At 42.8% G+C, this 23,082-nt stretch overlaps 1 protein-coding gene and 1 long non-coding RNA gene across 30 annotated transcripts in view; one reads left to right on the forward strand and one right to left on the reverse strand.

Annotated features, from left to right (window-relative positions):
* LOC146545073 (uncharacterized) overlaps positions 1-12,881 on the reverse strand; it is a 30,934-nt gene extending 18,053 nt beyond the window's left edge. Inside the window, exons 1-3 of the long non-coding RNA XR_014881562.1 lie at positions 12,743-12,881; positions 6,738-6,875; positions 3,367-5,155 (exon numbers count right to left, since the gene is read on the reverse strand). This is a non-coding gene — a long non-coding RNA (uncharacterized LOC146545073). The remainder of the gene's footprint in view (positions 1-3,366; positions 5,156-6,737; positions 6,876-12,742) is intronic.
* DST (dystonin) overlaps positions 1-23,082 on the forward strand; it is a 297,979-nt gene that overhangs the window by 20,038 nt on the left and 254,859 nt on the right. For 26 of the 29 annotated variants that reach the window (XM_085217868.1, XM_085217869.1, XM_085217848.1 and 23 more), the window contains exon 4: positions 12,722-12,929. In XM_085217868.1, the coding sequence (XP_085073994.1) occupies positions 12,722-12,929 (208 nt within the window). Of the gene's footprint in view, positions 1-12,721; positions 12,930-13,475; positions 13,709-23,082 lie in introns of those variants that run through there. The other 3 variants (XM_085217874.1, XM_085217879.1, XM_085217865.1) reach the window with 2 other exon arrangements.

The raw sequence follows: 23,082 nt of genomic DNA on the forward strand, positions 1-23,082 counted from the left end.
CATGTAAATATGTTTTTTTCATTTTCCTGGACTTAATCAAAACTATCTCCATTTGCTTGGCTAATTTCTCACATCCTTCATAGCAAACTGAGATCTTTTGAGTATCATGTCATAACTAAATTAGGTGTATGTTTGGGAATAACATTCCTGAATACTTTTTTCTCTGAAAATCTCCATGAGCAGATGTTTGCAGAAACAGAACATCAGTTTCTTCTGATTTTAATACCTTCCTATGCTTTGGCTTAATACTGATCTTTACAAGAAATAGTTAATATCCTTTAAAACTTGATTTTGTTCATCTTCTTGCAGTGAAACATCAGCATAATACTGTGCAGTTTACCTCTTTTATGACAATGTTAAATATTGTACACTTTAGGTCTTCTCATTGGTAGTTGTGTTATTTGAGCTGTTCTGTATGGGTCACAGTTCAAGGCCTGCTTCACACAAAGAAGAGCATGGATACCTATTACCTAAGTGTGCTTTGAATTTTTTTAACACAATGGAGAACATCTGAGAAGAAGCAGGACTGTGTTCTTTAAATTAGCATGACTTCAGGCAAGTCAAAGGAGCCTTATGTATCTCCTTTCAAGAATCAGATAGCTCATCCTGAATAGTAGTTAAATTTTCTGCAAAAGGGGATTTTTTTTGTGAAAAGGAACCTTTTATGAGTTTGCTGCTGTCGAGAGATATTTCTCCAGGATGAGTTTTTAACTGTGCAAATGGAAGAGTTTTATTACAAGTGTTTTGTAAATATTATCTGTGTTTTTCATTGTGGTCTAATCTGAAGCAAGATTATATCGCTCTGTAAATTATTAAGTTTGTTTGTCTGTGGTGGCCTGGAACTGACTGATAACCTTGAGTTAGTGTAGAGGTGCCTAGCTTCTGTGCTGTGGAGTCAGTTAGGCATACAGTTCTGACAATTCTAATCTATCCTGTGTGTTTAAATACATAGCTGAAAAGAGATGCTCTCAAAGCAGCATCTTTTGATATCTTCATTGTTAAACCGTGTGAAGTGCTTCTAAATCACCTGACTCATTCAAGCACCCAGGTTATTTAAGATGATGCCTATCAAAATTTACACTTAGATTTGTCGTGGCAGGATCTCTACAAGTGGCAGACGAGACTACAGAGGCTGTAAGCAAGCCTTGTTCCTTCACTTTCAGGTGCATGTGTTAAAAGTCTACTGATGTAAGCAGCCTCGTTTGGCTCCACTGAGACTCCTGTGACTGAGGTGAAGCTTACACTGTAAAGAGTCTGATGACGCAGACTGGAAAGCAAAGTTAATCAGTTTATAATGCATTTAAGACCAAGAGCCACACCATCCAGTCTTATTCAGCTATCCTGGTTTTTGCTTTTATGTATTTAAACCTTTATTTATTTGTGAGGGGGAGAAAAAAAGAAACAGTATCACAATTCCATAAGAAAAACATGATGTTTTAAAAATGTTTGATACCAGATCAGTAACAGAAGTATAGGTATTAGTTGACACTTGTGTTACTTCAGATGAAATATTTCCTGTGGAAAAATTGTTTTGAAGGCCTTTTGAGGTGTTTTTTTTTTTAATCTCATTACGTAATTTCCATTTTTATTCTTAATCTGATGCTATTTACTGTTTTTCCAATATCAAGATGTACTTTACTTGATATTTTGAGTGACCCAATTCAGATGACATACCAAAATTACTCATCACACTGCACAAGACTTGGTTAATTCCAACTATTAGCTATTTAATCTACAGGCTACATTCATAGCTTGCTTTTGGAGACATCTTCTTGGGTTGGATTGTGTCTCTTGTGAATCACATTTAGAAGCAGATATGGCAAAGCACAACCATATCTTCTTTCATCTTCATTTTTTTTTAACATTCTATTAATGCTCTCAACATGTGACAAATCTTTGAGCACACGAAGCACACATTCACTCTCAGGATGAATACAGTGAAGAAATGCAAAGAACATGAATGAAGATAAAAAGGAAACAATGAGTGTAGTTTTTGCTTCAGTATCTAAAGGATATTGATATTGATTTTAAGAAGAACTGGAGAGGGTTTATTAAGTGATTAATTTATAAAGATTTTAACAAGTTTTAAGCATCTTAACATCTTGAAAAATATCTTGACGTGCCCAGTCTAAGTGTGTAAGTTGCATTTGTCGCCTTCAAAATAAATGGAGAGCCTTCAGTAGACATTAGGTTGACTTTAAAGCGCTCTCTCCCTTTCCAAACACACACATGCCTACCAAGAGACTGTTTGCACCTGTTTCTTGGACTTCTGTGTTTCACTGCTTTTCTTACAGCAGATAAATCCACTCATAAACCCTTTTGAAGCAGTTTTGCACAAAGGCTCTTTCCTACTTTTCTGTTAGTTTCTGTGACCTCCTCCCTTGTTGCTTGCTCCTGACTTCCTTTTAGCTTCTTTTCCTTCTCCAGCCTGCAGCTCATCTATTGCATGCTAGAAGTTGCCCATTTCTTCCATTCTTTTTGCCCAGCCCCTAGATAGTTTAGGATTTTGAAGAGATTTCTTGCAGGTTTCTTACTTGTAGGTCACGGAGGTGATGTCTTTACACATTTAAAAATATTTTTTGGTTAAAATACAACAATAAAGTGCTAAGAACTTGATTTGAGATTTAAAATGATTATTGTTTTTCTAGTGGTTTTCTGTACAGTAGCAGAAGCAGGTTAAAACATCATTAATCAGCTATGATTTTGTTACAGTAGTGGTGTTTGCACAGCTTAAAATGACCAGTAATTGTCTCTCGGATGCCTAGTAATTATACTCTAAATGCAGATGTTTCCTCTTCCTCAGGAGTCAGTCTTCAGAGTTGTATTGTATAACATCCTACTGTAGCACATAAACAGTACATCTTTATATAGCAAGGGACTCCATTATCCACTAGTATTTATATAGAACATTGCACCTGGCTATTATGTTAAAAGAACAGACTGACAAAGGCAGGTATTCAAATGTTAGGAAATGCTGGAATTAATGTTACGTGTGCAGCTTTACTTCAGTTGACTATGCATCTACATTGCCATATAGACTGTAAATGTGTGCTGGCATACTCTTCATTCCAGGATGTACTCTGTACATCCATTGTAGGATGGAAGTGCTCTTGAGATGACTCTTATGTGTGGGAGTCTTACTGCAGAAGTTGTAGAGTGTGTAAATGAATAAAACAGGAGATTGCAAGAGAAGAAAGGATCTTTTATTTCTATAAAAAGCAGTGAGTGCTGCCTTGAAGAATGATGGGCACAAGGTCACTGTGAACTTGCCGATCAACAGGCTTAAAATACTTTATCCTCCATTTTCTAAGTGCCTGACTTACAGAAAGTAGTTAGGTTTATTAAAGTTCTCAAACTGCCACTTACCACGGAACTCCACGTGTCCAGGCTCTGAGTATTATTGTGTGATTCTAGTAACTCTTAAAAATGAGATTCCTGTCGCTAGTTTGATCTCGGGTACCAAAATTGATCTATTGGTTTCAGTTTGTCCCCTGTATAATGCAGAAGATCATTATTAATTGTGAAGCAGTCGTATACAATGCAGTTAGATAGATTCACTGTAGTGAAGAGCACCACAGAACAGTCTACAAAATAGCTTTTTCTTCACATCGTTATTTCAGTAGCATAAAAAAAAAGTTTTGGGGCTGCCCACTGAACAGCATATGGCAAAACCAAATACTGAGCAACTGTTTATGGAGTGAATATCATCCATCACTTGCACTAAACAGGGGCTAGCGACTGTGGATGTAATAGTGTATGACCAGATTGTTATGACTGCATCATGATGTGGAAATAAAAAGGCTGAATTAAGGGGATTGAGGGATTTAGTAACATTTTACTGCTTGATTTTTGTAACCTTAAGAACAGTACTTTAGCAGGAACCTGGTGTTAAAAGATTTTACTGTTGAAAATAATTTACTTAAAAAGAAAGCCCTGTTGTGTGGCTCATCAGGTTTTGTCCCTTGAACTATGCCATTGAAATTTCTGCTACTGTAACTCAGAAATTGACAGTATTTGTATTCCTCCATGTGAATCAATAATACAGGGGAAGAGTTAATTTTCTAGAGGAACTTTCAGGTATTTGCTGTTGGTGGAGTTCCTTACAGTTTCCTACAGACTCCCCAGGGAATGTGCTTTTTTGTGCACATTCTCTCTAAGCTTTACTACTTTTGCCCCATTCCTTCCAGCCTGCTCCTGGCCTGCCTCCATCCCACCGCTGGCTCCTTTTTCCTGCTTGCTCAGCCATGCTTCCCACTACTTGCTTCTCTGCTGACCCCAGCCCTTCTCTTGCTCTGTTAGTCCTTGTGTCATTCCTGTGTCTCAGTCCCTAAGAATCCAGCCCCAGGCTCAGTCACCTTGGTGCTCAGAGGTACTTGTCTAACCAGCTCTTTGATTTCTGTGTCTCCCTGAGGCCCCCTTTTTACCTTCCTTGGCTCCTGTTTGTCTCTCTTCTTGGAGACTGTCTCCTCAGTTCCTGCCTGCCTTGTTCATCACGTAACCTCATTCAGAGCCTTTTGCTGAGGCACTACCAGTTTCACAACAGCTCATCAGATCCTTGATTCTCCCCTGGTCCAGCACAGTCACTTGTCCCAGCTGTTGTCCTGCAGCTCTGTTTATCCTCTAGTCTTTATGCAGGCTGTTGAGCCCTTAAATGCTTTTTCTCTTCAGCTCCAGCCCCTAGATTGTATTCCCATACTCAGCCAGTCTCAGTGTTTGTCCTTCAGGCTGTCAGTCCAGCTGTATTTCTCCTGCCCTTTCCTTCAGCAAGCTGGTTCCGGTGTTTGTCCTCTCTGCATTCAGATCATGAGGCTTTTTCCTCTTCCTAGCTAAGCACGGCTGAGCAAATCACCAGGAGCATATGAAAAACAGCCTCCTGCCCATCAGGTCTGGTGCCTGCTTGCCCTTGCTCTCCATGCTTCTGGCCCACGTTGCAAGCAGTCTGCAACCATGGCGAGTAACTATTAGGTAGAGAGATCAGCTTTGTCTACATATCTCCATTCTGGAAGTATCCTGTTCAGCTCCTCAGCGAGGATGATAGGTGTCCTCAGATGGGAGGTAAGAGCTGTGAGGATGGGATTTGCGTGGTCAGTCTGTGGTGGTGGAGCAGTGGCCTGGCAGCTGTAGTTCTGATAGTCTTTGGTTTGTGAGTGCCAACCTACAAAGGTTTTAGCTATAAGTTCAAATTTGGCCTTGTTGGAAAAAAAAATCCAGTAAAATCACACTGGTAGTCACCTAAGCCCTAGGAATAAATCAAACTATTTAACTTTGCAGAGAAAGGCTACCAGATGACAGGGATGAGCAGATAAGAGATTAAAAGAAGTTGACCAGCTCAGCAAAACCAAAAAGTGCTGAGAGGAAATATGATGCAGCTGTTGCATCAGGGAAGCAAAAGGAGTATTTAAGCAAATGAATTCTGTTATTTCAAAAACTGAAGACCAAGTGTAAATTTCAGGTGCCAGTAGAGGAAAATTACTTCTAATCAAGAGAAAGTAGGTTCTGCAGCAGCTCTCTAGTCAGAGCAGTGAGATCAAAACCATGCTTTCAAGAGATCTACTTTATACTCTGTGGTGCCAGGGATAGCACATGATATTTATATTTCAAAGACTTATCACTGGCAAATGTTGACAAACTTTTAACAAAGATGACAAAAGCCCTGTATACAGCTTGATTTAAAATAGCTGTTTCAAGGTCTAGAATCCTCTCAATTTTTTTTTTTTTTTTAATTCTCAGAGTTGACAGAGAGCTACTGGATATTTTCATCCATTTTGCTCTCTTCTGAGTCAGCCTTTGTCTCAACATTCTCAGGAAAACTCAAGCTTGTGCAGGGAATGCTTTCAACCAAACATAAGGGAGCCAAAAATGGATTTTATAACTGAAAACAATTTGGTAACTTAATTACTATCAGTTTTACTAGTATTATGTAATTGAAAGAACTTACATTTTCAAATGGTTAAATGTCAATTGGTCAAGCTGTGAAACTTTGTTTTAAAACAAATGAATATTTAAATGTAAAAGGAGGGAAAAGTATCAGCCAAAAATCTAACATTTGTTACTAACACTAGGATATCAATACCACAATTTTAGATTTTCATTATATATAAAAATTTCTTCTAAATCCTTTTTTAATTTTTTTTTTTCCTGGAAAGCAATCTGTGCTTATCAGAGATTCTAAAGCCATTTTATACTTCAGCTTGCTTTTCTTTTAATCCAGAGTGCTTTCACACTCCGGTATAGAATTTCTGGTTGAGAAATTTGTTTTCTATTAAAACATATATAAAAACTACAATGAGAAGTTTAAAAGGCAGAGAAGCGTGTCTGAAGCTAGGTGATTTCTGATTCCACATTCTTCCTCTGCTGCATAATTGCCTTCTGCTCTCAACAAGCAGATAAAACCATCTGTGCCCTCCTCAAACCTTAAGTCTACCTGCTGCATTATTCTCTTTTGTGTCTGGCAGATGAGGGGGATCTAAATAAATGCAAGGTAATTGTAACTAAAAATTAATTAAAAACTTTTTTAGTTAATGGAGGGGTTTTGCAACAGCTGTACAAAGCAGTCATCCAAGGTAGTGCATTTCTTCTACAAAAAATAGTTCATATGAGACTGGGAATTTTGAGGCCATGAAATTGTGATATTTTAGATACTTCTCATATTAGTATCTATGAAACACTAATATTTAAAAATCATGGAAATAACACTTTTTGATTGGTTTAGTATAAAGCTAAACTAAAATACTTACTCTGCATACTGTAGTTTCCCAGATGGTCAAAGCTGAAATTATTATTTTCGCTTCTAAGAAATCTTCAGTAACTTCATTTACTTCTACAAATGTAGGTACGTTCTTTCAGGGTTAAGTCCTGCAATTCATATTGGAAAACTGAAAAGAGAAATGGATGAGAAATAGAGGAAAGGATTAAATATGGAACATATCAGGTCTGTCATGCTGATCTAATATTATTCATTTTCAAGTTATGTTCAGAAACGATCACACTTAATTAGTACAGTTTCACTAAGCAGTGCATTGGGAGAACTTTGGCTTTTTGTGGCTTTGGCACAATATGGCTACTTTAGCCTGAATATATTTGGCCCTGCTTATGTCCAGGTCTTACTTACACAAAATGAAGCATGCCTTGCTTTCCAACCTATTCCTTTAAAATAAATAAAACCTACAAGCAGCTGTTCCTCACACAGCAATAGACTTTAAACTCCAGGGAACTTTTCTGCCTTGTTTTTCTCTTATCCCATTGCCATTGGTAAAAATGGCAGACCTGTGGAAACTGTCATCTGACAGTTAACAGGGAATTATAAATGTGGACTATCTCTCAACTTGCTGTTCCTGAAAGAGATCACCAGTACCTGAAGTAAATGAAACAAAAACTTTCTGTGGTGTAATATTCACTAATTGATTTTCTTTTAAGTTACAGAAGATGGTATCACTTCAGACCAGTAGGTGCCTGACATGAGAAGTGGTACACATGCTGCATTGTTTCATGTCTCATCCAGGAATAAACAATGCTTATTTCTCTCTTCTCTTGCCATTAGAAAGACAGATGGACAATGTAAACTGTCCTTACAAAGTAATAATCAGTCTTCATGAGAACTGTTCACTAAGGTATTTAATGTGGAAACAGACTCTTGATGCTTAGGAGCTTCATATTTAGAGTATTTACCTGCTAGCTTTGTGCTCTATAACATTATATAAAAAGCCAGAAATTCTACTGTTACGTTTGCACATCCTGTTAATGAAGGCACTTTCAAGTATGAATGTGCTCTTAAATGACTGGCACAGAACCAGAGGAAGAAATACTCATTTAATAGAGCTGAGTCTCCATTGGTGGATTTTCTTTCCTTCCTTCCTTCCTCCTCTTTCCTTCCTTTCTTTCACTCTTTTTTTTTTTTTTTTTTTCCCCTAAGCTTAGCAGAGTTGCTTTTGTATTGCCCTTATTTGCACTTTTATTTGTGTCTGTTTTGAATTTTGATGGTTTCTGATGATTCGCAGACCCTGGGGACTCACACAGCCTGGTTACATACATTGGGTGTTTTGTATTCTGCATTGCATTACCATCTAATCAGGTTAAAGGAGTAAAGATTTACTAATGAGAACATTCAGTTATCCTAGATTTTGTCTTAAATGTATTAAGTTATTTTACTATAAAATTTGATCCACTTTGATATCATTCAATCTGGGATGAAAATAGCACGTTACATTCAACTGGTACTCTAAATTATTCTTAATTATAAGGGATTTTGTTGAAACATATTCAGTAAACCACAATTCAACGTTTTATATCTGCTCATGTTTATTCAGTGTCCACAACGAACACCACAAAAGAAAAGAAAATGTATTTCATTCTGAAATACTTTAGTATGAATGAAACATGAAGAACTCGTATCTAAACTGAGGGTTTAATCTCAGTCAGAAGCATGAGGCAATGTTCTTTCTCTACTTCCCAAAAGCTTCCAAAAAGCAAAGTCAAAGGACCCACTGCAATGGAATTTCTTCTCAAAGAGAAGATCCTTCTGTATTACGATTCAGTTGCACAGCACGAACCCCAGTGCCGTGAAGATGGGGAACTTTACGATGTGATGATCATTTGATCTCAGTCTCCCAGCTGTTCCTGCTGCCTGGATTGCATGGCAGGCAGTTCAAAGCCTGCCGGTGTCTGGCTGAATATGAGCCAGCAGTGTGCCCAAGAAGGCCGATGGCATCCTGGCTTGTATCAGGAATGGTGTGGTGAGCAGCATTGGGGAAGTCATCCTGTCCCTGTATTCAGCACTGGTGAGGCATCACCTCAAGTACTGTGTTCAGTTTTGGGCACCTCAGTACAGAAAGGACATGGAGGTGCTGGAGCAGGTCCAGAGAAGGGCAACAAGACTTGTGAAGGGCTTGGAGAATATGCCCTATGAGGAGAGACTGAAGGAACTGGGGCTGTTCAGTCTGGGAAAAAGGAGGCTGAGGGGAGACCTTATTGCTCTCTTCCAACACCTGAAATGTGCTTACAGTGAGAGTGGGGCTGATCTCTTCTCACTGGTGACAGGTGACAGGATGAGGGGAAATGGCCTCAAGTTGTGCCAGGGTAAGTTTAGGTTGGATATCAGGAAAAACTTTACAGAAAGGGTTGTTAAGCACTGGAATAGGCTCCTCAGGGAGGTGGTTGAGTCACCATCCCTGGATGTGTTTAGAAACCATTTGGATGTGATGCTCAGGGACATGATTTAGTGGAGAGTTGTTAGGGTAGTATGGTTAGGTTGTGGTTGGACTGATGATCTTTAAGGTCTTTTCCAACCGGAGCGATTCTATGAGTCCATGATGTTCAAAGCGAATCTCTGCTCATCTTTCCCCGTGAGGAATGACAGTGCAAAACCTGGCAGTGTTCAGGCGGGATCAGATCCTGTTTGGGTGTGCCTGATGTGATGGAGGCGTGGTGCTGCTTGTCAGCTTACACTTTTTTCCACCTATCATCTGTAGAGCCTTCCTTACCACAAACAGTCCTCGTTTCTCCCCTCAAAAGAGAATCATGACTTGGTGCTTCGCCAAACCCCGCTTACAAGAAGCGTGCTGTTGCTTCTTTGAAATCCCCCCCCTTACTGGAAACCAGCTAGCAGTTACAGCGCAGCAGCGAGCCTGACTCAGACAACTGCTGTGTCACTGACGGCAGAGCACGGCGCGGTACCGGCACCGATGCGCGCTGCTCTCCGGGCCGCCGCAGCAGCCGGGAGCGATGCGGGCTGCGGGCGCTTTGCACCCCCCTGCGGCGCTGCCGGGGAAGCCGTGCGTCAGCACTAACGCTCTAATGCGGGCAGAACCGAACCCAGGTTTGCTTATGTACGACGAACAGGCTTCGGTGCACAAGCTGCTCTAGGCATACATACTGTGCAAACCCAACAGCTTTCCTCGGCCGTGCCCGACGACAGAGGCGGTGGATGAGTCCTCAGCCTAGGGAGCAGGAGGAATGCACAGTGGGGGTGAGGCATGGAGTAAGCAGAATCAGCATCAGGGCCGGGGCCTTCCTGCTCTGAGGATCAGCCCTGACCCTCGCTGTGTTTCAGGGCAGGCAGGGAAGGAGGGGCCTGATCCAGGTTTGAATGGATTGTGTACAGTATGTATAATTTTCACTTGCTTACAGCAATCTAATAAATAGAGGTGCCTTCTGTATTTTTATTTTAACCCAACATAACCAGTTTTGGTTGTGTATTTTTTTTTTTTTTTTTTCACATTCAGGAACATTTTCAGGATATTACAAATTTTTTCCTCTCCCCCAAATTGGTTACTAGGCTGCTCTAATCATGGAATGCTTATTTGAGACTTTTTATCAAAGCTGTTCATTTACTCAAGCGAAACCAAGCAGTTGTTCAATTTCATCACAAACATTTTTGGAATAGCAAAGCTCAGATTCTTAAAAACACTTTGCTGTTCTGCGTGCACGTTACTCAGAAATAATGCTGAGGTACAAAGCAGACTGTAACTAACATGGGAGCTGGCACTGGCATGGCTTCTTCGCTGTGAATTTGCTACATCCTCCTGTTATGAAAAGTTCCTCTCCAAGCATCCATCTTTTTACTGACAATGAGCATAACGTGATTCCTGAAGAGTTAATAAACCAAAGTAGGTCTAGATCATGAGCTTTGTTAATGTGTGCATGAAGGAAGACAACTTAGAAGAGCATGGCTAATGGGAATACGCACAGATGCCAAAGGCTGTTCTACTTCTGCCCGTTCCATGTAATTTCTCAAAAGTGTGGGAGCTGGACCTCATCACAGAGCTCACCTCCCAGTGCTGTGGTCAGAGGGACGGCATCCTTGTTCTTAGAATGGATCTCTCCACAGAGGGCATGGCCCGTTCAGTGTTACGTAGGGAATCGTCACCAGACAGTGCTTTTGGTTTCTAAGTGTAAGAGCAACTATGAAACGAGTTATTTAATCAATGAGAATGGCTACCAAGGGCTCCCTTGAAGAACGGGAAACTTTCTGGATAAAAATTATATTGCACTTTGAGAGGTAAACGTAGGGTTGAGATCTCTCTTGTCAAAGCTTCAGTAACAACTGCCATTCTACTTTGTATATTCCCATTGCTATATGAATACCAACAAAGTATCGCTTCCAGTCTTCCTGCTACAAACTAGGAAGGAAGAAGGTAAAGATGCTGAAAGGCAAAATCTGTGTCCTCATGGAGCACTGAGCACCAATGGAAGGCACAGGCCCAAAGCAGTATGCTGGGATTGCAGAGAACACTGTTGTTGCACAGTGTGGAGCTGTGGACAGGCCACAGGAACTCTATTCTCCCGTGCTGCCTCATGCTGCTTATTCTTTGCTATAGAGCAATCAAAAATTCAGTCAGTTGTTTCTATGCATCCATTTCTTTCTTCCCTGCCCTCTGGACTTGGCCATCCAGCGCTAGAGGGAGGAAGGAGGCTTGGCATAGCAGAGAACGAGGTCAGCAAAGTGTCCAGGAATAAGAGATCCCCTTATTTACATGGGGGATTCCTTCTTTAAATAAGGGAGCTGAGCAGATCATGTATGTTACTGGTAGTTCCGTGTGTAGCACACTGTGCATCACATTGTTTCTCTGAATTATGTGTTTTTTAAAGGGTAAATATCCTGATGTAACAATAGTGGCTCATTTTGCCCATCCCATGAGAGCCGATAAGAGAACTGTTCAGACAGCAGCAAGGAATTTTATCAGAACTCATTCACAGCATAAATTTCTTCTGTAAGCAGAGCCACATGGATTTCAAGGCACATCCCAGATTAGAGGATTCCTGAGCAGGCCTAAAACATAGGCACTTTTGTTATCCAACAGCCTGGAGCCTGCATGGGCTGGATGAGGGCTGCCAAGTGCCCAAAAGTGTGTGCCTCTCCCAGCCGAGGCTGGCATAGCCCTAAAAACCAGATACAGAACCCCGGCCCACATCTGGCTGTGTTTTCAAAAGGAGAACATGGTAGCGCCCATCTCTAATCCCAAATCAAAGATGTTGTGGTTGCCCGTCCCCTGCAGACATCACATCTTGGCAGAGAGAAGGCACAGAGGAGAGGCCCCAGCAGCCCTCCCTCCTGCCCTGGTGACCTGTGAGGGTGCGCTGCATCCTCATCCTCAGCTCTGCTGAGGATGCAAACCTCATCATTCCGACATCTCCGCTTCCTTCCACACCCTTCGGAAAGGACAGCGAGGACGGCACAGCCTCTCCCCGCACTGCATCCGCGCTTATTTACATCTCCAAACGTACTCCCGGGGAAAATTGCCGCCTTCAGCGCTGTGCGGGCGGTGCTCACCGCGGCCGACCCGTAGGACCCCCCGGCCGGGGTCGGGGCCGTGCGGTGCGGGCGGCCCTGCGGGGGCGGGCGGGCGTTTTCCTGCCGCGTTCTCGGACCGGCGCCGGCAGCTCTGCCCCTCGCCCGGGCGGGGGAGCCAAACGCCGGCGGTTGGCAGCGGGAGGGTTTGTTGTCACCGCCGGCTTCATTGTGGGAGCAGCGGGCGGAGGGCTCGGAGCCGCGGGCATCCATCCCTCCGAGCGAGACCTCCGAAGGCCGCCTCCGGGTTCGGAGGATCGCCCGACGGTGCCTTCGCGGCGATGGTGAGCGGCGTTCCTCTCCCCCGGCCCGGGTTTTTGCGTCCCCCCACCCCACGCCTCCGGGACGCTTTCCCACGCCACGCGTCCGGCTCGGGGACCCCCGCACGTCCTCCCGCGCACCCACGGCCCCGTGTGTCTGTGTCTCCCCGTGCAGAGCTCCGGCACCGCGTCCTACCGCTGCTCCATGTCGTCCTCCGCCGATCTCTCCGAGGAGGAAGACCTCAGCCAGAAGTCGGGCACGGGGTCGCCGGCACCGGGGGACACGCTGCCCTGGAACCTGCCCAAGCACGAACGCTCCAAGCGGAAGATCCACGGCGGCTCCGTGCTGGACCCGGCCGAGCGGGCCGTGCTGCGCATCGCCGGTAAGGGGCGGATGGGACCAACGCGCGAAGCCCTCCCGAGCGCGGTGACTAAGCGCTGCGGCCGGGCTGGGCGGGAGGGCCGGGCTGCGGGCAGGTGCGCGCGTTAAACTTTGATGCGAAGCCGCAGGGGCCGCGGGAGGGTCGCGGCGTTACCGCGGCTCCCGGTGGACGGGGCGGCCGCAGCCCCCGAGCAGTGAGAAGGCGGGCGGGGGGTTCGGGAGCAGCGTGTACGTGAACGGGCGTCGGGAGGATGCGGCGGGGCTCGGCGCTCCCGGGGGACGCCGGCTCTTCCTTCTTTCCCTGCTTACGGGGCCCCCCCGCGGGCCGGGGCGCCGTGCCGCCGGATCTCCGCCGGCGGCAGAGGAAGGCGGGGGAGGACAGAGAAGCGCCTGCGGCGGCGCTCGCGGCGCGCCCCGAAGCGGAGGGCCGGAGCCGGGCGGGAGGTGGCCGGGCTGGGGCCGCCCCCTGCGCGCCGCGAGGGGCGGCTGCTGAAACCCGAGCATGGGCGTTTCCTCGGCCAGGCCGGCAGCGTCCTCCTCTGCCGCCTCCACCCACCCTCCCTCCAGCAGGCAGTCTTCTTTTTTCGCCCCTTTAATTTTATTTTATTTTTTCGCTTCTTGGCCGTTCCCGAGGCTGCTAGCCTTCGGGAGACGAGCGGGGCGGTGGGCAGCGCTAGCAGCCCCCGGCCATGGCTGGCTACCTCTCCCCCGGCGCGTACTTCTATGCCGAGGAGCAGGAGTACCTGCAAGCCTACGAGGATGTGTTGGAGAGATACAAAGGTAGGGCGGCCGGCAGGTGCAGGGCGGGCGGTGCGGGGCGCTCCCCTGGGAGGGAGCGGGCAGAGGGGCCGCGGGGCGCCCGCACCGCTCTCTGCTGCTGTGGGGAGAAAGGCGATGACTGGTGCTGATGGGTTTTCTTTTTTTATTCGCCATTTCCCACTTTCCCCTATGAAATGCGGGCAGCGTCTCGGTGTCCCTTTAGCTACCCTGAAAGCTTGTGCTGATTTTCCACCGTTTTTTAATCTTGGTTTTGTAGCCAGGCAAAGGAGGATCTTAGCGCACGTAGCAGTTGAGTTTTGTCATTGAAAGCAGGGAAAATACAGGGAAAAAGAGGCACTTAGCACGACAAAGATGCGTGCAACTAAATTTAGCTCATTAGGCGTGTAAATTACAAGGCTTTTTGAAACTAATTGGGGTAGAAGATATCATTTGGGAGATGTGATTTGAGAGTGCTGTTCAGAGCACTGGCCACTACAAAATGTGAAAATGCTTTTTGAAAGTGTTACGGGTCTGATTTTAATTGAAGTGAAAACGTTTGGAGCGAACAGCTCAGATCAGATCCTCGTCCCAGAAATAGTTGTCACGGTGTCACATCACATGCTGGCATTTGCTGTGCTGAGTCCTTCAGTGATATTTGGGAAAAAGATTGGTTCCATTTTATATCTCAAGTACTTATTGTGGCAAGTTGTGGCTTTTCAGCCCTATGCTTGCATTCAGTTGTAAAGGTTTTGGTTAAATGGTTCCCACTGATGGGAAAGGGAGTGGCATGATGTAAGGCAGCTTGATTTGATGATGCTGATAGCGGATTTTCTTTAATCCTGGTTGGTTGTGGCAAAGTCTTGAAATATAAGAAACAGTCTGGATGGCTGCTGTGAAATGGGAACCTGCCAGCCTGAGCATACTCTGTACCTGTGCCACTTGCATTTCATGTGTCATTAACAGCACTGGCTAATGACTCCTTTGTGTCTGTTGCCCATTGTGTCAATGCAGCTATGGAGCATGTGCACCACTTTGATACTGAAATGCGTTAGTGCGTTTTAGATGAGCGACAATTATGGCTTGGAATAGATCATCTTCAAAAGGATGCCTTTACTCTATGCTCAGTTTCTTTTTATGTCATCAATTACTTTGTATGTAGCTAAATTAATTTTTGCAAAAATTTAAAGTGGGTGGACTGTTCACTCTGTAAACAAAGAAACAAAACAAAAAGCAAAACAAAACAAATGAAATTACACTGAGGGAATCTATTTTCCTGTCCTGGATCTAATTTAAGACGCTTCTATCCTGCTTCACGCTACCCTATATTTGCAGTTCAGCTCAGGTCTGCTTGCTTACAGATCTGGAAGGGACTGCAGGCCTAATTTCCCTTATTTCAGAGAGTTTAACTGCACAAGGACTGAGATATTTGTTATTTCAGTGTTGGTGGGCAAATGGATTTTCATTAAAATAAACTCCTAAAACTAATTCACATTTTTAATAAAAAACAGACTCTGGAAGCGTTTGAGTTGATGGTGTTTTGGGGGCTGCATGGTGCCCACTGACATGCTGCTCACAGTGATAGCTGAATCCTGAAATTGCTCAGAAGGATCCGATTTCTGCTGCCTTAATTTTTAGTGTCACATTGAGTATACCGGCATGCCGTGCTTTGCTGTTTGAGGTGTATTTTATTCAGCCATTGGGAGCGAAGGTGAAGATTCGGACTTGTTTTAATTATGATATATTGGAAACCTGGAGAAAGCATTATTTTTCAAAATGTGTTTCCAAGCCGCTCGTGATTTCCCATCGGAGTCCCAGTGGTATGACTTCACTGCAGTGATTGTTGTGCTGATGACTTGCTATGGGAGCTGATCTAATCAGAAAAGAATTGCTACAATATATGCTTTGAAGAGGGAGTGCCATTTCTCCAAATTTCTCAGTTCTGTAAACACTGCCTTTATTGTTTTTCTGAACTGAATGCAAAACATGTTGCCTTCATGGTTTTAAGGAGAGCTTCAATCAACAGTGTTAATGCTAACGTTTCTTTTTTTAGGAATTTATTTCCTCTTCACAAGAGCAGAATGCTCTTGTGTTCGTTTCGGGCGTTATCAGGGTGCCAAACTATGTGTGCCCCAGCTGTTGAGTGCTGTAACTAGCAGAGTCAGCTGTACAGGATTCACCGCCTGCCTTGGAAGGCCTGAGGTCATGTGATGCCACATCATTAAGACATCCGGGCCTTTGGGTTTGGGGAAAAAAAATCACACCCCTGTTTCAAGGTAGAAAATTCAGATTTTGCTCCTCGTCTTTTTCACTGGCCAGAATAAGCTGCAGAGCTGGAAGGCCACGCAAAGTCAATGACTTTGTTGCTTTAACAGTGGAAAGCAGGGTACGTGTGTCTCCAGACTCTGCCTGCTGACCATGGCTGTGACAGTAAATAATTAGGCAACTGTTTGCTAAATCTGAGATAGCACAGAGGAGCCGTTTGCTATGTGAGAAAATGTTGTTTTCTGACTCGTGGTCAGTTCTGTTGCTGCCCATCATGTTTTTCTTCTTGATTCGCTTATTTCAGCGGCAGTATTTCTAAAGTATTCTAATGGATAGAAAAAAAAAGTCATGTTATCTTAGAGGATTCAGAAATCATATCCAATCAAACTACTTACGGGCACAAATTGCTGCTATAAATTTCTATAGGTGCTACTGACAGAGGCAAAGCCTTTATTGCGATAGGGGCATTGAAGTGTCCAGTATATTTTGCCAGAAATATTTGACACGTTTCATATCTTGTTTGTGATTGAACAGGAAGATGAGAAATAATACAAATATAGCTAGGAGTTCAGCTTTATCTAAAACTGCTTTTGATTCCTCTGGGAGGTTGTAAATGAACTGTAAAAATCAGTCTGTTACTTTGTTTGTCATATCACCATTGCCTGGGAACTGAAAATAATGAAATTATTGTTAGCTGCAACCTTACTGATAAATTGTTTCTCCTGACTTCACAATAAGAAAATGTCCAGTAGCATTTGTATACATTTGAGTTTAAAAATATTAGAAGCCATCTCTACCAGATGGTGGTTGTGTGTTGTTGCATTCCGACGTGATTTGAGCATTAAGCACCTGAAGATCAATGTCTTTACATACATTGGATTTACTCTGGCATAAATCTTAAGTAATACATAAAGACTTATATTATGAGTCCCCCGCCTTTTCTTTTTTTCTGTTCCTGTAGCAAATAGTTAAATTCCAGTTGCAACAGCCCTCTTTTCTGCAAAACTTTGAACAATTATGTAACAAAGTTTCCTTCCCTTAACATCATTATTGAAACAGAAATGCCTAATGATGACAATAAGGTTGTTCTTTCTGGAAAAGAGCTGTTTCATAGAGTTAAATATGAAAGAGATTACACTTATTCAACAATGTTCTTAATACCGCATAGAGTATAGAAGTTGAAAATATATGAGGTTTTCTAGTCCATGCAGACCTTTTAATGCTGCGAATTTGTGAATACAATTGGCCTGCATTGCTGCCGATGAGAGGAAAGGTGTCACATAAATGTTTTCTTCGGATTGGATGCGTGGCCACTGCTTCTTTAGAATACTGCCAGCTTGCTGCAGGAGGGGCAGGTCTGGGGCTGTGCAGAGCAAAACTCAGGTTGGGCTTCAACTTTGTTCTGTTCTGCTTCAGTAATAGCATTTCTTTTTAAGCTAAAGAAATGTCATTCTCTGTTTCCAGCTGAAGCAGCTCTGTTTTCTGAGGAACAAGTCGGTGTTGGACAAGAGCTAGTGGGTCATCTGTTGTGTTTGGTTGCCTGAGTAGGGTTCAGGGCAATGCCACTTGTGTGTTGCAGTGCTCCATTGCGGGTAGATTCAAGTAGCAGTCCTCTCATTATTTGGGTTTGTTTTTTGAATTAATATCAGAAATGTGAATGCTTATCATCCATCTCCATGAATGTGACTTCAAAAAGGGATCATTTGCTCAGAGCAGGTGCTGAAAACGAAGACGCTTTGGTGTTTTAGGAATTTGGAATTTCCTGCATTTGTTCAGTGTCAGACTTGACTCTGAAATCAGGATTTTCTGAAACTTCTTGTTTATATTCTGAACTCAGGGGCCTTAATGACAACTTCCAGAAACCTTGTTCTGGACTCTGAGTCAGCGCTTCTGCTTCAGGGCTTTTGGTTTTGCATTCAGAAAGAAATACTCACAAGTAATTGACTCAATACTTTTAATTTTTCTTACTTCTTTGGTGTAACAAAACCCGGTGGCGCATAGGTATCAGTTTTGCAGGCTGTGTAAGGAATTTCCATCGCTGGTGTTATTCTCTCACCTCTCTTCAGGTGCTGTTACCTTCAAGCCCTGGAGCTGATCAGTTTGGTATTCAGAGAAATAGGATCGTTCATTTGCTGCTCAGTGCAGGTACATGTAGATTGCCTGGCTGTGCATCACTCAGTCCTTTGTCAGCACCCAGGTTTTCAGCATGGTGACACTGTGGCTTTCCCTGTTTCTTGCATGTTGCCTAGAGCAAGTCAGCCTTCCTGGAAATATGAAGTATTTGAGCCGACAGAAAGTGTGTTCAATTAAGGATGGAAAAGTAGTGACATTGGTGTTATGAAGTCAGTCAAAATTAATTGACTCCTTGGGCCACATAAAAAATGTACAACCTGTGCCTTCCTTTGGTTCAATATTCCTTTAAGTAAAGTCCTGCTGCCATTTTGGTTCATACTGTTTGGGGGTGGAATTATTTTAAGTGTGCCTCATCCTCAATATGAACCAGATCTTGCTGATTTGAGTAGTGTGAGTGGTTTGCTTGAAATCAGTTGAGGAATTATTAATTTTGTTGGAATCAAATATTGAGAACCTGAATGCCAGCCAATTCAGTGAGGCTTTGGCTGTGTGAACATCTCTGGATGGTTTCTGAAGTTGAGTTGGATGGCGTATGTGATCTGTAGTTCTGTCTCCTTGGCTTTAAAATATACTTGCTTGGATGATTAAGGCAGGTGGGATTTTGTATAAATTCAAATATCTTTGAGAGGAGAATTGGGGCAGAGATCAAATGAAAGTCTGTTAAATTGCTTTTTTGGTACTTCCCAATTCCCACTGAGTCAGCAACATCATAAGTAGCAATCACAGAAATATTAATTATGGCTTTTTTATGGCCTAAACCAGGAGTTGGTGAAGCATGGAAAAATTAAGAGAAAAGTCAATTTCAGACATCGTTGTACAAAAAGGCTTGTTATGATCAGATAGCTTTTTGGGTGAGGGAGCTTTCATTATTTACCATGATCTAGTTTGCTTATCTCTAGCAATCTTTTGCATGAAAATCAGATCATATATTCCTTTTTTTTTCTCCATGCTGTTTAAAGCACGCATAATTCAGAGAATTTATTCCACCATTTTGCTAGAACTACAACATGGACTCAGAATTAAGTACTTTGTAGAATAAAAAATGGCCTTATTCACATGCTTAAAGTTAAGCGCAAGTATTTTAAAAGTTCAGGCTTAAAAGAATAAAGATTTGTAAATGTCAAATATGAATGCAGCTTATTGCTGCATGCCTGAAATATTTCTTATAAAACATCATTAAAGCTGTTTGACTTAACAAAGCCTTGATTTTTCTATGGTGGGTGAAAATATTCATGTGCTGAATGCTTGCAGTCAGCCCCGCTTTCAAACAGGTGAAACAATAGTCACAAAGACGCTTCAGTCCCCGGGTCTGATCCTGAAGGCACGTTCAGAGCAGATCTTACAAGTTATCTGTGTAGGCAGGCTCCACTGCTTTTCTGGGAGCACGCTGGCCTCAGCCATCCACCTGCACAGGCTTCTTCCCAGGTCTGGGGCCAAGGATTGTTGGGGTGGGCCCTTGCTCATTAATCATTTAGGACATTAGAATTTAGCCTCAGCTGCATTAAGTTAGCCTGTTTCCTGATTTAATTTTATTATGCTTGCATATGTGATTTTTTTTTGTGTGTGTGTGTAATATAATCAATTTTTTTTCTCTTTTTTTCTTTTATTTTTATGTGCAGTTAAACTGTCAATAGCTGCAAAGAAATCTGACATAGGACAAAGATTCTGAGCAAATATCTTGAGGGTTAAATTCTGCGCATTGCAATTACACAATTAGTGTGACTATTTCTGTAAGACAAGGAGGATTAGGCCTTTGATGGGCTTTTCAGTAGCATAGGCCAAAATCTGCTGTTGATTATAGCCACATGGCCCTCCTGAACTCAATTGGTTCTTCAGTATATCTTTATAGTTCAGCTTCATAGCTAATACATGAAATTACAGTATTTAATTAATGTGTTCTATAGTGCATATAAATACAGGTCAGCACTCAGGTGGGGTTAACAGTTTAATAGTGTTGGAAAATGAGGTCATTTCGGACTGAGATTCGGGTATCCAGCTCTCTGACAACTATGACACTTTACACCGCTTGGATCTAAAATTAGTTAGGCTCTTCTGTAGTGGGATTAGAGAGAAGCATCTGTGTTTTAGATCACAAAATGGCTAAAAGTCTGATGGTTTGTACATCTTTTGAAGTGATATTGCGGACAAGATGCTGCTGAGAATGTAAGTGAACAGCGACGTCCCTGAAAGTCTTTTACTGGCTACTGAAAAGGGTACCCCTACCTCCTGTTTGCAGACTTCTGTTCTGCCCGATCAGGTTACAGCCACAGCACTCCTCATGTGACAAGGTCTCTTAGGCACAGTAGAAGAAGAAAATGTGCGTGGTAATTTGGATAGACGTTCTACAGCAATGACAATAGTAATAGTAATTCATCCTGAACAGCTCTTGCAGAAGACTTTTTTTTTTAAAGCAGAATGGCATCGTGATACTGCAGTTTTTGCTTGAACAAAACTTCTGTTAAATTTGGCAAGAGCTGGGAACTTAGCTATCAGTGTTTATCAATATTTTATGTTTTAAATTACCTCTTCTTTAGATAAATTTTTAATCTAGAGAAAAAAGATTTATGCTTTGTCCTAGAAATTAGGAAATGACTCAAGCATTTGTCTTGAAGTGCTTCTGCTGTGTGGTTATCCGTAACTTCTGGGAACAAGATATTTTTTGCTAACATGCTCCTGGTTTCAGTGCAAATGTTTTCAGAAGCACATATAGCAGTTACATTGCTATCCCAAATGACTTTTAAATTAGACAACATCTCTGCTGTTTGTGCCTTTGAATTTCTCTCTTAATGACTATGCATTGTTCAGGTCATTACTTAATGCTTGAAACTGAATCATCATGTTGTGTATTACAGATTAGTTATGAAATTAAAACTCTGTTTTTATAAGGATTGTAAATACGATATCTTATCTGGAGGAAAGTTCATCGTAATTTTCAGAAGGGAAATTGGTTTTAGAAATAAAAAAGTACATTTTTGAAAATACAGATTCTTCTTTTGTATTGTAGAGCAAGAACAAACATTTTTCTCAGGCTCTGTGACTTCTACCCAGCTTTTAGAGAACAATTGCTAAATTTTTTTTGGCAAATAAGTTTTGTTGACTTCCAATTTACAGTAGAGTTGAAATGGAATTTGGCTCAGCATCTCTTTAAAGGAGAGAAGAACAGATGCAGATGAACTACAGGAAGAAAGCCAAAGTTGATTAGGTCCCTTGATGAAATTCCCTTATAATTTTATCATGCTCAACAGGATCCTTTTGTGTTGTCCCATTTCCATTTGTTAAAATAGAGCCCTTGTTAATAGAATCCATACGCTCCTTGTGAGGCCAGATCTAGTCTACCCCAGGGAATAACAACCCAAATTCTAACTTGCTGCTTCTTTCTGTTGCAAAATGTATTAAATGAAATCAAGTTGATTCATGTAAATATCTATAGAATCATAGAATCCTTAGAGTCAGAAGGAGTCTAACTTCTCTGCAATGAAGAGGGACATCCACAGCTAGATCGGGTTGCCCAGGGCCTGGCCATGAAGGTCTCCAGGGATGGGGCATCAACCACATCACTGGGCAACCTATTCCAGTGCCTCTCCTCTTTTACAGGAAAAAGACTTTTAAAGACTTTTTCCTTGTATCTAATCTAAATCTACCCTTTTTGAGCTTGAAACCATTTCCCCTTGTTCTGTCACCACAGACCCTGCTGAAGAGTCTTTCCCCTTCTTTCCTGTAGCTCCCCACTAGATACTGAAAGGCTGCTATCAGGTCACCTCACAGTCTTCTCTTCTCCAGGCTGAACGTTCCTCGGATCATAGACTTGTGGATGTTCGGGTTCCTCAAGTGATCATGAACCTGATCTTCACTTACAGTGGGAGGGACGTTGCTTCTCTGATCCCTTCCTACCAAGTGTTAGAGGGTTGTGTGGAGAGCTGTTATTGGGGAAGACTGAGGCAAAAAAGTTAAGTACCTCAGCCTTCTCCTTGTCTGTCGCTACCAGCTTGCCTGTGTCACTCACTAGGGAGGGTACACCCTCCTGGACTTTCCTTTTCTGGTTGAAGTAACTGTAGAAGTCTTTCTAATACTTTTTAGCATCCCTAGCCAAGTTTAATTCAAGCTGGGCCTTGGCTTTCCTGACCTCATTCGTAAACAGCCTAGCAACTTCCTCATATTCTTCTCATGGTACCTGTCCCTGTTTCCACTGCGTGCACCTTTTCTTGCTTTTCAGCTTGTTCAGCCACACCGGTCTCTTGCCTTCCTTTCCTACATGCTACATGTACCTTGAAGAAAGCCTCCTTAAAGATCTGCCAACCCTACTCTGCACCCTTGCCCATGAGGACAGTTTCCCAGGGTGTTTTTGTTTACTAACTCCCTGAAGAGCTGGAAGTTAGCTTTCCTAAAATTCATCTTCCTAATTTTACTCTTCACCCATCTCATATCCCTCTGGAGTGTGAACTCAACCATAGAATGGTCACTACTGCCCAGGCAGCCTCCAGTTCCAATGTCACCAATAAATTCATTTACGTTGGTCAACAACAGGTCCAGTATTGCATCCCCTCTGGTGGGGCTGTCAATTACTTGACTTAAAAAGTTATCCTCAGTGCGTTCCAGGAGCCTCCTGGATTGCCCATAGCTTGCTGTGCTACTTTTCCAGCAGATGTCTGGATGGTTGAAGTCTTTCAGCAGGATGAGTGCTTGCAATCGCAATGCTTCCTGTAGCTGGAGATAGAAGGCCTCATCAACAGGCTCTGACTGATCTGGTGGCCTGTAGTAGACACCAATCACAAGGCTCCCTTTGCTACCCTGGTCTCTGTCACCCATAGGCTTTTGACTTGCTCATGACTGTTCTTTAGGGGTCAGCTCTATTTAAATTGTTTATCCATGGAAAAAGCAAAAATTAGAGTACATTTCCTTCAGATTTTGTACATCAAACCAATTCAGCAGTCCAGACAGCACTGAGCAGCATCAAATCTTCATAATCTACATTGTAGTCTAATCTGTAAACATTACGTTAG

Source organism: Meleagris gallopavo, chromosome 2 (assembly GCF_905368555.1).
Source record: "Meleagris gallopavo chromosome 2, MGAL_WU_HG_1.1, whole genome shotgun sequence".
Classification (NCBI taxonomy): Eukaryota; Metazoa; Chordata; class Aves; order Galliformes; family Phasianidae; genus Meleagris; species Meleagris gallopavo.